Source organism: Camelus bactrianus, chromosome 18 (genome assembly GCF_048773025.1).
Source record: "Camelus bactrianus isolate YW-2024 breed Bactrian camel chromosome 18, ASM4877302v1, whole genome shotgun sequence".
NCBI lineage: Eukaryota > Metazoa > Chordata > Mammalia > Artiodactyla > Camelidae > Camelus > Camelus bactrianus.
The window spans coordinates 2,860,315-2,877,891 of record NC_133556.1 but is presented as its reverse complement, the minus strand read 5'-3'; the positions used below and the strand labels follow the sequence as shown (position 1 = coordinate 2,877,891).

General features: G+C 60.5%; 1 protein-coding gene across 6 annotated transcripts in view; it reads right to left on the bottom strand.

The window, feature by feature from the left end:
- Window positions 1-17,577, bottom strand: part of SDK1 (sidekick cell adhesion molecule 1) — a 715,898-nt gene that overhangs the window by 27,203 nt on the left and 671,118 nt on the right. For 4 of the 6 annotated variants that reach the window (XM_074345583.1, XM_074345585.1, XM_074345584.1 and 1 more), the window contains 3 exons: window positions 7,737-7,852; window positions 5,609-5,795; window positions 3,812-3,949 (listed from right to left, as the gene is read on the bottom strand). In XM_074345583.1, the coding sequence (XP_074201684.1) occupies window positions 3,812-3,949; window positions 5,609-5,795; window positions 7,737-7,852 (441 nt within the window). Of the gene's footprint in view, window position 1; window positions 564-3,811; window positions 3,950-5,608; window positions 5,796-7,736; window positions 7,853-17,577 lie in introns of those variants that run through there. The other 2 variants (XM_074345587.1, XM_074345586.1) reach the window with 2 other exon arrangements.

The window sequence follows — 17,577 nt, the reverse complement described above, 5'->3', positions numbered from 1 at the left end:
AGACCCGGGATTCCACAGTGAAGGGGGAGTCAGGTTCTCCAGGAGCACACAGATCAGGTCGGCCAGCTGCCTGGAGGGGAGGAGGTCTAGAATCGAGGACCTGGGGGACCGCGGGGAAGGGATGGGCCTGGAGGTGGAGACTGGGGGAAGCGGGGGCCGGGGACACCGGGCAGCTTGACTTCAGTGAGGGAAGCCGTGTGCTGTTCCCACAGTCACTGCCTTGTGTTCAACCTCTCCGTCCTGAACCATGGCTCCATCCCACAGCGTGAGGCCTGCTCAGTTGTGTGGCAGCCAGGTCTTCTGTACAGGAGGTCCAAACGCCCCCAATTGCCCGCAGGCAGAGAGGAGCTGTATTGAAGAGTGGGTTCTCTCTGCAGCTCGTGGGGTTGGCTGGCCGGGAGGCAGAGGGTGGCACCCCGGAACCTGGAACCAGCCCAGGTGTGTTACTTACTCCCCGTGGGACGCCAGGCAAGGCCCTTGACCTCTGCAGCCTCAGTTTCCCACCTGTTCCGAGTTGGTGGCGCCGACCTCACCGAAGTGTTGGGAGGGGTCAGGAAGAGGAGCTGGAGGTGAGCACAGAAAGCCAGGACCCTGACCCTGTGATCACACCTGGGGCTGCCATCTGCCTCCCCACGGTGGACTGCACTGCTCCGGGACCAGCGGCTCCAGACGGCCGCCATACTGCTGGCCTGGCCTTTGCTGGGGGCTGGTGGGGCCGATGGTGGCCTGGCTCCTGTGGGTCTGTGGCTGGCCCTGCATCTGGTGGCCTCCTTACAAACCCACCTCGGTTAGTCTGCTTTTCCACCCCCGAGGGCCGGGCTCCTCCCTGGCCTGTGTGGCTGTGGGCAGCTGGAAGGGGTGAGGACCACTGTCTGGCGAAGGCCAGGCAGGCTCATGCTGGGATCCTGAGAAGCCAAGTGGGTGGTGGTGATGAACAGGGCACTTCTGGAAGGTTACAGGGTCACCAGGTTGGCCCTGGGCTCCAGGTTGATGGGGAAGGGTGCTTGCTGGTTGCCGGGGGGCTGGGGGGAGGCGCCAGGCCCGTGGCCACCTCACCCCAGCGGGAGCGAGGACAGAGCTGTTGGGGGATGGGGTCTGCAGCTGGGGCCCCCTGGTGCTAGAGGCAGCCCTGTGACGCCGTGGGCTGGGCTGGGCGCCTCCCATCACTGTCACGGTCACCGTGGAGCACCCCCAGCCCCAGACCGGCCATAGGACAGATGAGCAGGAGTCAGGGAGCCCGGGACGTGCATGGTCAGAACCTGGGTCTGGACGGTTTGTCCTCGAGCCCAGCGCCCTTGACTCAACCTCCGCGGCGGCCGAGGCGGGGGAAGCAGAGCCCCGGCTCCCCCAGCTCTGCCGGGGGGGGGCCCGCGCCCAGGCCGGAGGCAGCAGCCCTCCCTGTGGACCGGCTGTCGCGTTCCTTGTGCACACAGGTGAAAACGGTTGTGACCGCGGGGACTCCCCTGCTGTCATGTGGGAGCATGACAAGCCCCCTCTGCGGCCGGAACCAGAAGTGCTTACTAACAGCCCCTCGGGCTCCGCTCCGACATCCTGTCACACTTCTGTTCAGAACACAGGCGCTCCAGACATTTTCCCCGTCACGTGGCAGGTGAGGCCTTGGCTCCAGAGCCCGACCACCTGGGTTCGAGTCCCTCTTCTTTCCAACCTTCCCCGACCGCAGGCCCGGGTCAGCGTCTAAGGGGCTGGAAGCCCGATGGCTTTGTCTGTGGAGGTAGGAAAGCCGCGGTCCACGCTGCAGGGCCGTGGGGAGGATTCTGAGAGGATGCGCCTAAGTGGGAGGCAGGCGCCTGGTCTGCAGCAGGTGCTGGGTGAACAGCCCCCACCCCCGCCGTCGGCCTGCCCGGCGGGGGCGTGTCGACAGGAGCACAGAGCCCGGTGAGCTGCTCGTGGTGAACGTGTGGTGAACACAGAATCCGAGTGAGTGATGCCGAGGGGAAATGAGCAGGTAACCACAGCCCCGGCCGCACAGCGAAGCCAGAGGCCCTTCCCGAGCGTGGCCATGGGGAGGACATCTTGGAGCAGGGCCAGGCCGGCTGGGCAGGGGTGTGGACGCGGCTGGCCTGGAGAACAAGGGCTTTCGCCGAGACTAATGTGCCAGCCCAGCAGACAGGTGCTCGCCAGGAGCCAGGAGCGATTCTGCAAACCCACTGACACGGAAGCTCCGCTCAGAGAGGAAGTCACTTAGTTGAGGCAGCATGGGAAAACTCATTGCCTGGGGTGAGGACGGACAACGTAGGTCAGAGGCACGGTTTCTGGCAATCCTTTCTCATTTGAATCTTGCTAGTGGGTTCATAGCCTTGAAAAGGTGAGTAAATGAAGGTCTCCAGTAATCCCTGGCTCTTCCCTCCTAAGGGCAAGAGCATGGCCTGTTGTCTCCTTCTGGGCCTCTGGGGCTGGGACTGTGACCACAGCCACGCCCAGGCCACCTGTCCCCAGACAGGCGCCCGGTTCTGGAAGGAACACAGCTGAGTGCGGCCACGCTAGGTCAGTGTCGGTCCCCGCCCTCTGGGCCGTTTCACAGACTGTATCCACACATCACCTCTACCGTTATTTACCAAAGTTCATTGATTTTCCGAGATGCGCTCTCTTCCCCCTCGCGTTTCACATCTCCGATTTGGGATGCAGCTCAGAACTGATGATACCAAAGTACTGGGCCATAGTTTATTGGAAGCATTTTTTCTTTCGTAGCACTTCATAAAATAACAATGAATCTCACAGTCAATGGCAGTTTAGAGTCGATGAAATAAAATCCAGGGCTTAAATTTTCTTCTTCAAATCAACTCCCTGTTTTCCTTGAATGTGCTTAGTTTTTAAAAGGAAACTTATCATGGCTCTAAATGGAGAGCCAATATTATTTGATACGTTGGTTATATTTTTTGCTCCTGGACATTAAATAATCTGTAATTTTTACAGCCTGTCTGTGTCTATGAGCAGGGGAACCCTCTGCTCCCTTCTCTGCACTGCAGTCCTGGGCACACAGTGGGGAGAGGAGGAAGCACACACCCCACCCCAGGGTGCACGCAGGCAGCCGGGCAGGGAGGACGGTTGAGGAGACGAGGAATTAGGTCATCGAAGAGCTGGGTGGGTCACCGTGGCCCGTGTGACCGGCCCCATGGCATCGCCCCTCCTCCCTCTGTGGGCTCCCCCTCCTCCGCATGCCCCGGCGACTGAGCCTCTGTGGGCTGGTGTCGCCTCTGACACTGGGCACCTGGGTCCCTCCTGCCCCCAGCCCCCGCCCCCTGCCCCCGCTCTCTTCTCGGCACTGATCAGGATCAGAGTTTGTTTGTTCAGCTGTTTGTGTGTTGCTCTCTCCTCACTGGAGGACAGGCTCCCTGCACTGAGGAAAGCAAGGACCGTGGTTAGCAAGTCAGCTAAGTCCTAGCTTTCCTGGGTCCAACGATTCTGGCATCTCGAAGGGCACCTGGCACTCGGCAGGCCCTTAAAAAGTACCCGCTGACTAAGTGGCAGAAGGAAGGGCGGCACCAGAGAAGAATCTGGGGGGTCTCTGGGCTGTCAGCACCTCCGATCGGCCAAGTGGCCCACGTGGTCCCGACACTTGGCTTCTCCTGAGGCCCGAGCGCTGTGATCTCAGGAGGAGACCGTGGTCTCGGGAGAGCCGTGTCTTGGGGAATAAAGAGACTGGGCAGGGGCCTGTGGAGAGAGCCCATAAGAACCCAGGACGTGGAGGTTCTGGTCCCGCCCTGCATGTTCACCAGGCTCTGCCTTGGGCCTCGCTGCTAGACTGTTGAGTGCCGTGCACCTGTGGGCCCCCCTTCCCCGGCTGGCTCACCTTGGACAGGCGCTAAGGGCTCGTACACCACTCGGTAGCCCTGCAGGACGCCGTTGGCCGCCGCCGGCTCACCCCACGACACGTTCAGCGTGGTGGAGGTTATTTCTGAGAACGCCAGAAAGCTGGGGGCCCCAGGAGCTGGAAGAGGAGGACAGAAAGGACCTGCACGAAAGCTGCTTTACAGACCATCTACGTCCGTGTCTGCGCCTCCCCACGGAGTAAAGATGTTATTAGATGTTATTTTCAACTCAGTAAAGCCTCAGCACCTTGGGATGGAAAGATTTATTGATCATTTCCGAACTTCCCGGGATCAATCAGAAACTCAGACCCTCCCGAGAAGAGCGGAGAAAACGACGGTGTTCGAACACAAAGGAGCCTGAGAGATGCAGTGACAAAGGCATAAAAATGAGTAATAGATGGAAATGGAAAGCGAAATGCAGATAGCTCCATTCTCTAGGCCCTGCGGAGGGTCCCAGGGGCCCCAGGCCTGCTCTTCTTGGGGGGACCGGGCTCTGTGACGGCCGATGGCCGAGGCTCTGCCCACCCTGGGGGCCCGGAGGTCTCAGAGGACACCCCTTCCCCCACCCTTGTCTGGAATCTCATCGGCACCTGCTACCTCAGTGTCCCGCTTGGTCTGGAAACGGGGGAGCCTGTCTCTCACAAGCCACCCTGAGTCGGAAAACGTTCGCAGCAGACGCAGAGGGGAGCCTGCGGAGCCTGCCCCTAGCCCCCGTCCACCCGGAGCTGCCCTGGCCCGAGTGGGGACAGACTCCTCTCTAGCCTGGGTCCCCTCGAAGCTCAGAGATGCCCACAGATCTCCCTGATTGTCCCCTTTCGGCCCTCTCCCCAGTCCCAGAGGCTCTTTGGCCCCATGACCTGCCAGGGCCGCAGTGCCCTGAGGGCCCCCACACTCTTGTGGCTCAGAGCCCACAGGCGGCCCCTTTCAGGCTCCTGGCCGAGGTCCCGCGGACGCACTCCTTGCAGCCTGGTGGCGGTCGTCTCACGGGAAGTGAGATGCTCATGCTCCCAGGAGGTGAATTGTCTAGGAAGGCTGGTGGTCGGCTGAACCCCCAGAGTGTTGGGGAGCCCTGAGTGGGGTGGGTCTCCGCCCTCCCAGGTTCCTTAACCTCACTGTGCCGGCCTTCTGCTCCCTGGATCTTACGAAGTGCCTCAGGGCTCCCCGGACCCCAGGCCCTGCCTCCGCTCCCTTGGGATACCTGGTTCCCCTCAGACTGCCCTCCAGGCCCCGAGGGAGCTCTGGGGTCACCCGGAGAGTGAGCGATGTGCTCAGAACACACACGGTGGTGGAGAGGAGGCCACAGGCCACGGGACGGCTGGCAGGGCAGCCCGTCCACTCCCGGAGACCCGCCTGGCGCGGGTGCCCAGAGACGGCTGGTGAGCACTTCCAGGGCTGCTCTGTGGCCTTGAGGCCCCGGGGGATGGCCATGCTGTGGCCTGGGCTCAACACGTCAAAGTATGAGAGCCCCCCACCCCGCTTTGTGCAGCCCCGAGGAGACGCCCCCGGGGGCTGGGAGGAGCCCTGATGGTTGGGAAGGAGGCCTCGGAGCAGATGTGAAGCCCTGTGCCCCTCGCTGCCCTGGAGGCTCCAGAGAAGGACACACGCTCACACTGGCCAACATGTATGGAGTAGCTCCGGGCACGCGGCAGAGGCCAGGCCCAGGGAAACCACGTGAATCAAACCCAGAAATCCCCAGCTCCCCGGGGTCGGGGGACAGGACAGGCAGCGCTCACAGAAGGCGCGTCAGAGGCCGCGAAGGGAACACCCTGCTGTCCTACCGGCCTGGTGGGTGCAGCCCTGCCGGGCGTCACTCCGGGGACCGTCTCCCGCCGCGTTGAAGGCCGAGATGCTGACCAGGTACTTGGTGTGGCTGGTGAGGTTTTTCAGCTTCACCGTGGTCTCTGGCAGGAACAGCACCTTCATCCTCTCCGTCTCGTTCTGGCTGCCTGCCTCCCAGTAGTAGATCTGTCGGAGAGAGCAGGAGGCTGGAGGCTGGCAGGGTGCGGGGACAGCGTCCCTTCTGTATCCGGTCTGCAGGACAGGGGGCCGCTGAGAGCCATGAGGACCCGACTGCTCCCGGGGCCAGGTATGTGTTGCAGAGTCAGGGGCGGCTGAGGTCAAGGTCAGGGTGGACGGAGACCGGAGGGTGCTAACATTGCCTGGGGGCCAGGATTTGAGTTTCTGAGTTGTTCTTCTAGAGGTTGAGCCCTGCCTGATGGGGTCTGAGGATGGAAGGGGCGTCTCTTCCTGCGGCCAGTGAAGTGCCTGTCCTCTCACAGAGCTGGCCTCCGGGCCCCTGCCCTTCCCCTGGCCCACTGGGCAGAAGGGAGGCCAGTCATGTCTATGCCCTGCTCCAACCTGTTCAAAGGACAAAGCCGACATCGAAGGCTTTGATCAATGTGGTCCAGTATTCTGGACACTAAGACAACCAACAGCAACGTGGAGCCGAGCCACGCTGGGCTCAGCACAGCTGGGACGGCCCACATGTCTCCCGGGTACCACTTCCTCTTGTCTGGTTCTTACGAGCTCATGGTGAAGGTGATGCCTGCATAAGAAGGTTTCTAAAGTCATCAGAATTGCTCCCCCGGACGGCTGGCCGAGAACCACTGCCCCAAGCCGGCGCCAGCCAGGCTGCCCAAAGACAACACTACTCCGCAGATCCACCTTGGCACTGCAGGCCGGAACCAGGCCAGGCCGCTGGGGCAGCTCGCCCGCACGCGGAGCCGCCCGGAGCCCTGGGCCAGCTCTCCTGCGCCCACACGTCTGGCCAGGCTGCAGTGCCCTGACCCGGGAGCATCGCCTATGTCACCTGCAAGACGCAGTCCAGCTTCTGCTCTTGGACCAAATGAGACACTCTGCCAGAACTGGCCTTCCTGACTTGAGCTCAGTATCCAAGTTCAGTGTGTCTATCATTAGGAAATTAGGAAATGTGTTTGGGACGCACACAAACAGCACCTTGCCCCCGGGCTTGCGGGGCTTCCCGTCACCTCATTAATCCTGGCGGCAGCCCTGCCACGGAGGAAGCTGTTTATTTTCATAAAACACCTATAAAGATCATCTTTAAGGGGCAGTTAATTGGTCCCACAGTCATCAGGGCAGGCTAGCCCACGGAACCTGGTGACTGATCGACGTGGGCTCCGCAGCCCAGACAAGGAAATGCACTCTAGGGGGGGGACAGGGAAGCTTCAGGGGGCGGCACTGGCTGTCTGCTTCAGGATGGTCTGAGCTGGTCTCAGGGGGTCCGAGCACCCCTGGCAGCCGTGTCTCACAGGTGGAACGCTGGAAAGAGCTTCCTGCCCCGGGGAAAGCAGCGCTGTGCTCGTCACCTGACGCTCCCACCCAACGGCCCGCTGCCCTCTCCCTTTCCCCCTGCAATAATGTCTAGCTGATGCGGAATCTTAACAGTTTGGGGGGGGGGTTCTCCGAGTGGGGTTTCCAGGAACCAGATGCCCTGGGCGAACTTGTTACAGATGCAACTTCTTGGGCCCGTCCTGGACCTACCACAGGAGACCCAGGTCCTAGACCTATCACAAGAGACCCAGGCCGTGTGCGGTAGTGACCCCAGGGTGGGGCCGGGGTGGGGATCTGTTCTCCTCAGCGCCTCCCTTTTACAGTCAGCAGAGATGGTGGGGACTCCTGGGGGGGGTGCAGGGGGAGGGAGTGGCCACGCAGCGAACCAGGAGGATGCTAAGCTGTTCTCTGGCTGCTCAGTGCTGCCCCCGGCTCTGCGGGCAGAGGGTCGGCTATGAGTCAGGACAGGAGACAGAAGGGCCGAGTGAACTGCGGTGCAGTGCGGCCAGGTCCCAGCCGGAGCCCTCGGGAGCTCCTGTAGCCTGGAAGTGCCCTGGGAGTGCCCTGGGGGTGACCTGGGAGGAGGGCCAGGCCGCGTGCGAGGCAGAGCCTTGCCTTGTAGCCCTGGATGTTCCCGTTCTGGCTCTCGGGCGGCGGTGGGTCCCACGTGACCTCCAGCTGGCTGGCTGTGAGCGGGCTCACCTGCACATTCTGCGGGGCCATGGCCGGGGCTGCGGAGAGAGGAACGGGGCTGAGAAGTCCGTCCGCACACGCGGGGCTCCCAGTCCCAGGACGGACCAGAGACCTTGCCAGGCCCAGCCGGCCTTCATGCTGGGGACGACCACAGACCCTCCTTCGAACCACGTCTTTAAATGCATAAAACAAAATCTGGAGACTCACAAGGATAAACGATTACACTGAGCCACAGCGGAGCGTCTGCAAACAAAGGTGTGACATAATAGCCCAGGTGTTCATGACAGCCTTGAAGTCAGGCTTCAGAGCTGCTCTAGCGACTGCTGTGAGGCCGAGTGCGATGAGCAGAGGGCGGCCAAGGTCTCAGTAACAACCTGGACGCGGAGGGGACACCCAGGGCCGACGCTGAGGGCCACAGGCCTGCTGACTCCGTGGTGGTTTGTGGCCACATTCGTAATGAGGGAGACGCTAAATTCCGGAGGGAACTTGGAGAAAATAAAGGCATTTGTGTTTCCACTGCAAGTTCAGGGTCCCAGGGTACCTTGAAGCGCCTTTCCAGGGGGAGCTGACGTCTGCAGACACCGGGCTGCCCCTCCACTGGGACGGAGCTCAGGTTTCCCGGTTCCACGCTCCCTAGTGAGGCTTCCCTGGTCCTCCCTCCCTCCCACCCCGAGGGGGACCCCGGGTGCTCTGTTGGTGTCAGTGAGGCCACACTGGGCCCGTAAAAGGTGAAAGGCGGCTGACGGGGCACTGAGGCTGTCGCCAGGCTGGCAGCCGCTGGGAAGTTGGGAACCCCACAAACACACGTGTACATTTCAGGGCATTTCTCCCTGCCCGGCGCTCCTGCAGGGGTCTGTCCTCTGCCTCCTGGGAGCTGCTCCCTCCTCCCACCTGGGGGCTCCCTACTGAAATCCATGCTGGGCTGGACCCCAGGGAGCGCCATGGAGCTGTCCGGGGCCTGGACGCGGGAGGCAGAGCGCCAGCCCAGCATCCTCGCCTCCCGCAGTCCTGCCTGCGGCCTGGGAGCTGCCTTTTGACTTGAGACTATTTCTGGACCATAAATGGAACCGATCAAACAGTCCTTGTCAGAGGGAGACAGCCCAGCACGTGCTCTTTGGAGATGGCTCCTCGGGAGAGAATGACCTTCGAGAGTCACCCGTTCCCCTCGCCCTCCCCTCCCCACGTTCCCCTCTGTCCCCCCAACAGGGAATAAAACAGTAATTAACACCCACTCGGCCTGACACCGACTATTTATTTTGCTCTAACTGTGTGGTGCCCGTGTAGCCGCTGCCCACCCTGCCGTTAATGGAAATGTTAATAGCCCACACCAGGTTGCTGCGGCAGATGCTCGGCCTCATTATCAGAAATTCTTATTTACCGCTCCATTAAACAACAGAATCACACAAAAAAACAATTCAATCAAAACTAACTGGAGGAATTTTAACAGCCACATTAATAATCCAAAACATAAATAAAGTTAATGTCTTTGTATGTTTGCCATCGGCAACTCCATCGCAAAATTACTGTCGTACAATTAAAACGCGAAAGCAAAATTGAGCGCAGCCATTACCCTGGTGGGCGGTGGGGAGCGTCTGTGTGTGGTCCCCTCGACCCCCAGGGCTTCCTGCTCAAGGGCGCGGCCAATCCCAGGGCCCATGACGCTCGGTGGGAGAGAGACATGCTCGGGGTGCAAGTGTCCACGGGAACCTGCGTGTCCACGAGCTCCCAGTGGCCCCCGGAATTCGGGGACCCTGGGCCTCTACACTGGGGTCAACACATGCTGGGCAAAGCCCCCTGGCCCCGTCCTGGGCAGCTGAGCCACACGTGCTGCTGTCCCCGCCCCCGATCTCCTGCGGCACCTCGTCTTTCTGCCGTAAATGTACTGCAGCTGACACAGACGTCTTTGATGAAAACACAGCAGGGAAAACAGCAACCACAGAGGTTCGGTCCTGAGAGCCCCTGGGCCTCCACCCCCACAGGAGGGCTGACCTGCGGGGAGGGCCTCTGTTCACAGCCCCGGACGCAGTTCTTGCTTGCTATGGAGCCTGTTCGGTTTGGAAACCGCAGGAGCGTCTGAGGAATCGTGGCCTTCCTGTTCTCCCACCTTGGTGCTGGTGGTGTACGGCCAACACAGTATTGGCTCAGGATGCTTTTGTAAAATGTGTGAAATTAGTTTAAAAGAGCACGTGAGCCCAGTGGTCCCTGGTGTTTGCTGATGTGCGGACGGACGGCCTGCGGCCGGCGCTGGGAGCTAGGCTGCGGGGTTAGGGTCAGAGCGGGGGTTCTGTCTGGCGTCTCAGGTCCAGGCAGACAATGCTGGGACACAGCTGTCATCCGTGGGCCTCAGGGGCCGCTCCTGCCACCTTGGAGGTGGGCCTGCGAAGGCAATGACAGAGAGACTTCTGGGACCTCCAGAGGCTCTCTGCACCTGATGGTGGTAGTGAATTCCAGAGATTTCTGGAACCTTCTGGGATGCTGGCTGAGTGCTCGGGGAGGCCCTGCAGAGCTGGGTGCTGTGGGCTGGATGCTGGTGGGCCAGTCCCACAGAGCAGCGAGGGCCGCTTTGTCCAGCCCACTCAACCCCAGGGCAGGCTCGCTGCCCCTGACACAGCCATCAGGCACCAGTGAATCCAGAAGCAGTCACCAGGACATGGTGTCTGCCCCGTCTATGTGTAAACCTGCTGGGGGTGGCGGTGCTGGCTCATGGCCCCCTATGTCCGTGTCCCCCAGAAGCCACGTGGTGGTCCTGAGCCGCAGCCCCTCAGACACCAGCCTTTCAGAACCTCTGAGACAGGTGAGGCAGCTGGACAGACACCAGAGCACTCGACCCACGGACGGGCGGGAAGCAAGACTGCAGAGGCATTTGGTAAACAGTGGAACCTGGGAGAACATAGAAATTTCTGTGCCATAGGAACTGTCCCATCCGTGGGAATGACCCTTCACAAAACACCCCTACCTGCCTTGGGAGGGCCGCCTACCCGCCCTGTGGCCAGTCCCCCCCGAGGGAGGGCTACCGTCCCCCCTCTGACTCAGGTTTGGATGATGACAGGGGAGCAGTAGTGGCACGTGGGCCGCTTCCCAGCAGAAGCTTCTGGAGTGTTCCGTGGCCCCTACCACCACCACCAGACCAGCGGGTCAGTCTGCATCGGGGAGAGACGACGGCAGGGGGCATGGGAGACGGAGCTGACCCTGACGGACAGGAACGCGAGAGAGAAAACACCCGGCTGGTGTTTAAGCCACTGAGACCCGGGGCTGATTTGTCACAGTGTAATTTTGCTGAAATTGTCCTAAATCTCAGCCAGGCCCTCGGCACAGCACTGGGGGCTGGGGGGCAGATACAAGGCAAATTTAACAGGGGAGACGGGCCACAGGAATCAGGGGTCAAGGGAGAGTGAGGTGAGGACGGGCTCGAAGGGTCACGAGAGCTCAGCTCTGGCCGAGGGACGGGCGCTCCTCCCTGGAAAACGACACCCAGGCGGCTCTCGAGTCACGGGGAGGGCGCGCCGTGCGACCAGGGGCTCGGGGACAAGCGCGCGTGGGAGGCGGGAAGGGAGGGGCGGGAGTGGACAGGGGAGCCGGGTCCCAGCAGACAGGTGGGCGCGGAGCCACCGAGGCCCCGCCGGGCGCCCGCCGGCGCTGGACCGGGCCAGCCCACGCTGGGTCTTCACTTCCGCCTTTTGTAACCAGCGGTTCATTATTTGGGCAGAGCACGTTTTTAACCGATAGTTTGAGGATTGTTACTAATGCTTTACTAGAATGAAATAAGTATTTCTTTAAATGATTTTTAAAAGATGATACATCATTGGTTCACTTTAATCACATCAACGTTTCTCAGGTGTTGGCACTTTCCTACCTCCTGTCAAAGCAAGTAGGAGACAGAATTCTCAACGTGATTTACCTTCTCAGCAGACTTTGCAACACATCTGTTCCCCTAAGCAGGGACACCTGCGGGAGGGGACTCTGGGTCAGGTGAGGTGCAGCCCCGGGCCCCTCGATACAGAAGGGGGTTGGCATGGCTAAGCGCTGCAGGACGAGCAGGACTCGGTGAGGGAAAGGAGGGGGCGGAATCCCAAGGGAACGGGAAGGAGCCACATCCGAGCAGGTGCACAGCCCCCCCAGAAGAAAGCAGGCGATCACTGCCACCACCAAACAGGAGGGCCCAGGCCGGGTCACTCAGGATGGCCAGGTGGCTGCGAGCCCCCCCCTGCAGGAACTTCGGGTCCCAAAGGCACATTTCCGTTGATGTTACAAAGTAGCTTTTAATGAAGCTTATGACAGACAAAGGTGAGACCACGCTGAAAAGCCCGCGATGAACGTGCGTCACCCTCTCTCAGCCTAAAGCCCCCATCTCTCCAGAAGCCGCCAGGACTCCTGAAGACGCAGCATCTGGTGCAGCAGCTGCTGGAACCCGCCGGCCCATCAGGGGGATGCGAACACGCCGACGACGGGCTCGCTCACCCTCACAACCCAGGAGGTGGGCACCATCACTGCCCCACGACACAGTGGGGAGACTAAGGCCCCGGGAGACCGAGGAACCGACCCAAGGGCTCACAGCAGGGGTGTGGGTCCAGGCTCCCACAGCCCCAGGCTGCCTGGCTGTGAGCCCTCCCTCCCTCCCAGCAGACCCAGGGCGGGGCACGGCGGGAAAATTCAGTCCCGGGCCTCTGGTCCCTGGAGCAGCCTCCTCAGACCAGCGGCCTCTCACCCCTGCCGCCATCCCCTCCTCCGAGCTCCAGCCCCTCTCCTTGCCTCGCACCCCTCACTGCAGAGCCAGAACCAAAAAAAAAGACTCCAAGGAAGCATAACAAGAAAAATCAGGAAACTGGTCACAAAAATGATTTTCCAGAAAATCAATGCTATGTACTCCTGGCTCTAGAAACCACAGCTACAAGGCCGCAGTAAAAGCTGGACGGGGAGTTTGGGATCTGGGCTCAGCCTGCGGGACGCGGGACTTGGTTCAATCTCCCTGAGCTCCGGTCTGTAAAACTGGAGACAATAGCAGACTTAGAGGGCTTCTGAGACGAAGCGGAAGGGGTCCTGTGAGGCAGAGCACGGCCCCGGCAGGCGTCCTGCTCCAAGGCCAACCCCAAGGTGACCTCACTTCCAGCGACTCGCCCGAGGGGGGGTGGGGCACGGCTCTCAGGTGGACTCCGTCCGTGTAGAGACAAGGTGTCACCGTGTGCCGACACATGTAAGTGTCCGTCCCCCGTCACGGTTCCCTGTGAACTGAGAGCAGCCCAGGTGTGTCACCATGGATGCTGGAGACGGCTCCAGGGACCCCGCCCGGTACTCGCACCCTCGGCCAACCCTCCTCCAAGGGGGGGCTGCGCACGCGACCTGCCTCTGACAAGCAGGGTGGGCGGACGCAGTGGTGGCAGCGCTGCAGGGAGGCGACGGGAGCCCGAGCCCCCAGTCCTCGCTGGTGCCCCTGCTGGCACCCCTGCCCCTCTCTCCAGCTCTGACCCATGGAGAGGCCGCCACCCACAACCGCCAGTGCACTGCAGGCCTGGATTCGCGGCCCACAGACGCTGAGAGGTAACAGCACGTGTGGCCCGAGCAGCCGCACGAGGGTGATTCCTTACGCAGCAGCAGACAGCTAACACACCCCGACGGGTGCGAGCTCCTCCAGGAAGGGCGCCCAGCCCAGGCCCAGCCTGCAAGCTCGGGGCTTCCAGAGGCTGGATTTGCTGCAGCCTCTGCCGAAAATGCCGGATTTTGAGGTGCTCCACCGAGAACCCTCTGTGAAGGTCCACGTGTGTTCTTCACCAGCCCAGGCCCAGCGGTGGGCTCGGCCCCACGAGTGAGCACAGGAGAACCGAGGTAAGCTCCCGGCCTTCTTACTGGGAGCTGCGCTGGCCGAGTCACAGGGCTGCAGGGCAGTCAGGAGCGTGTGTGGCTCTGGCCCCGGTGCCGGCAGCGCAGGGCAGGGCGCTTGCTTATGGGTGTGGAGAGAACGAGGGGTGCTCGGGGCCAGGACTGGGCACAGCGAGGCGCAGCAGTGGGCAGGCTGCCTCCCCGTCTGGTCTGACACGGCAGCTGCCATCTGAGGCCGCTGAGTACCAGACGCTGCGTTTTAAAAACAGTGGTTTCAAGAGGAAAGGAGGTGGAGGCCAGAGAGCTTCTGACTCATGAGAACTGGCGTATTCTTCCTACAGCTGTTTCCACGATACAGGTCACTGCTGAACAAATCTGCCACTTGGTTTCACCCAGCAATGGCATTTTGAGCTTCTTTCTGTTGCAAGAACTCAACTCTGCCTTTGTATGTTAGTGAATGGGCATCTCAATAAAACTTTATTCGTAAAAGCTGGCACTGGCTGGGTTTGGCCGAGGGCTGGTTTGGAACCCTGCTCGACGAAGGCTTTCATGGTCAACCCACTGATTCCCCACATCTTTGAGCCCTGTGTCTCCATTCGGATGCCGATTCCGGAGGGGCCTTACTCTTTAAGAGACAGACAGCTGCCTCAGATGAAGTGGCCACACAGGTGTGTCCCGGGGCCCCTGACCAGACGCGCATTCCTGGAGAACCTTCTGGAAGCCTCTGTGCTGGCCTTCTCACCTGTAAAGGGGGGTTAACCTCAAGCCCTGCACTGCTCGGATGCGGCGAGTCTGTGAACCAAGACAAGGGAAGTGCCCGTGGGGCGGGGTCTCCCCCAAGGCCTGCTCCGGGCCTCTGCTCAGACCCCGGGGCGCTCCCGACAGCCCTTGGGGTGGAGCGTCAGGGTTGAAGAAAGACGAGGCCTGGAGTAGGTCCCGATGACACATGGGTCTGAATGGCGGCACCCAGGACGCAGGGTCTGGTCACCCTGTGAAGTCCAGCCCCACTCCTGTCCACCCTGAGCCCAGTAACACGCAGAAGGTCCCGCCCTACACAGCTGGACCTGGATGGCCTCGGCCCCTCCGAGGCCCCACGTGAGGTCATCTGCCCTCTGCCCAAGGGTGCCCTCCTCAAGGGTAGGACTGGGGTCTCCTCGCATTCAGGGGCCCAGGGGGCGCCAAGCAATGGGAGGGGCTGCTCAGCGGAGAGGACTCAATCCCCGGCCAGCAGATACACCGCAGGGCTGTGGAGAGTCTGGCCAAGGACTCAGACTCCGGGTTGTGTGATGTTTGGGACTGCTTCCAAATAAAGCACTGGAGTATTCTCCATGACCTTCCTGCGCTGATGGAAATGAGACTATTAATAACGTCACTTACCCACCAACATTTCCTGGGCTCCCGTGTCTGCCAGGAAGGACAGTAACCCAGCATAGGAAGCCCGTGGGCGTGGGAGCAGAGCCTGGGTTTGGGGGACCGGACGGCGCTCACTGTGGCCTGAACAACTCAGGGTGGGTCTGGAGAGTGGCCAGAGAAGATGCTGGGGGCAGGATGGGCAGGGCCGGAGGGGCCCATGGGCTGGTCTTGGGAACACATTTTCTTTTTCCCCACTCCAGACATGAGGGGCACTGAGGGGTGGAAACAGAAAGTGATGGGATGAGATTCGGGGTCAGGAAGGATCACTTCAGTGGGGGTGTTTGGGATGGGGTGGAGATGGTGGCTCCAGAGGTTTCTATGAGTCCCTGCTGGAGGGGACTGGGGTTCAGCTCACACTTGTGGGGTGGTCCCTGACCCCCCGCCCCAGTGTTAATGAGGCCCTATCGGGGTGTCCCCTTCCCCCTCCCGCCCCTGCTCAGCACTGCCGCCCCCACTGTGCTTGCAGAGCGCTTTAAAACCAACATGGGTGCTTGGCCTGGCTGCCTCATTCCCCATGTGGGCCTCATTGAGCCGGTGTCCTCATTGTCCTGGGATGACGGGTGCAGGAGAGAGCCTGGAGGAGGCCAAAGGGGCCTGGACAGTGTCCTGTCATTCTCCCAAGCTCTGCATCTGCTCTCCCTCCTCTGCCCCGCTGCCCTGGGTCAGGCCCTGGGGATGCCCCCTGCCGGTGGCTCACAGAGTGTGTGCTGTGGGAGCAGGACCAGGGAGGCCGGGGCATCAGGGCAAAGCATCAGAGGAGGCAGCCTCACAGTCCCACCCCAGCGGCTGTGCCCACACGTGCCAGCCAGCACTGGGCAGGAGTGCTCCTGGCGGCACAGGCAGGGCTCCACATCCATATCTGCATGCAGTACTGCCGGCTGGCCCGCAGGCGACGCTGGCCGCCGGGACAGTAGGAACCTGCCTGCGGTTCCCATAACTTCACGGCCTGGGTTCTACGAGGGCTTCCCTGCAGACCCCCAGGAACGGGGCCCCAGAGCTGCGGGAAGGGAAGCCTTGCTGGTTTCTCTCCGACGAGTGCCATTCACTCTGCATCCACTCATGGTCTCAGGGTGGCTCTGAAACCCTCTGCTTTCACTTGCGGCTCCAGGACCAGCCCGCTCATCACCGAGGCTGGGGGCCGGAGGGGCTAACGCTGCAGGCAGCTGGTTGATGGCGCTCATTCCAGCCAACGGCGGTTTAAACTTGGATACCTGCGGGACAGGAAGGCCCGCAGCCCCAAGCCAGCGTTCAGTTCTTTTGAAAACAGCAAACCAATAGTTTCAAGACATTTTTCTGTCTTCCAAAGCAATGCAAACACCAAAAGCAACCCAGATGCCACTCTGAAGGGACTGGAGAATCATAGATACTGAGCTCCCGTGTCTGCCCGTTTTCCCTTGGGGAAAGTCGTGGAGCCAAAGGTCGATGTTTGGATGCTCCGCTGCTGAGCTGAACTCTCAGCAGTGTGTCTCGCTGGACACAGAACAGGTCCCGGCTCCCTCTGTCGGGGCCCGAGAAAGCGCTTCCTCCTGCTGGACCGCGTTTAGCGTGCCCCCGTGACTGGCGGACCTCAGCCCCGGACTCTGATCGGGGACGAGCTGTTGGACGACCTGGGCTCACAGAACCACCACAAGGAAACTGCGGGGAGTGACTGACAAACAATGAGCAGGACGTGCACCAAGGCACCCACCAACGCCAGCGAGAGACGCAGGAGGCAGGCCAGTCCCCGGGGAGGACGCACCTGCAGGGCGGAGACAGCGAGGGCTCCTGCGCCAGCTTAGAGTTGAACACACTTTCGTGAAAGTCCCAGCAGAATTAGCTTCTGTGAGAATTTGCCAAAATGAGTGTAAAGTTCATAGAATGGCTGAGAAACTTTAGGGGAACAAATGGGATGAGCGTTACTAAGTACGGAGAATGTGTAATACAGGGATGTAAATGCGGGATCTGGTGGTCCCCGGGCGGCGGTAAAGACGGTGGTGGAACTCAGACCCGACTGCATACAGGAATGTAAAACATGATGAAGATCTATCACAAAGAAACAGTCATCCAGCAGATGACTTGGGAAGGGAACGTCTCTGGAAGCAATCTGTTCCGAAGGTCACTTTATAGCAGGTACCCAAATAAAGTCCAGATGGATTGGACAGTTTAAGGGAAAAAGTGAAACCATGAAAGTTCAGAAGATTCTGTACGAACCTTTGCTGGCTTCCTCAGGGGGAAGCAGAGGTGCAGCAGATCTGAGTTTAAAGCCAATAAAATTAGCGACTAACAAGAGAAAAGGGAAAACCAGGTGCCACAAACGGGACCAAGTGTGATGTCCCCAAGATCTAAGGAGGTCTTGTGGATCAAGTCAAAAATCCCTGAGAAAGATCATCGCGAACAATCACAGGCGTTTAACCACAGAGTAGTAACTTAAAAGCTCCTATGTTGAAACAAAAATGAGATAACTTTTCACCTAACACCTGAGGAAAGGTTTAAAAGTGGAGGGGAGAGGAAGACCCCGTGAGACCCACATTCTGGCCACTGCTGGGCAGGTGTCAGC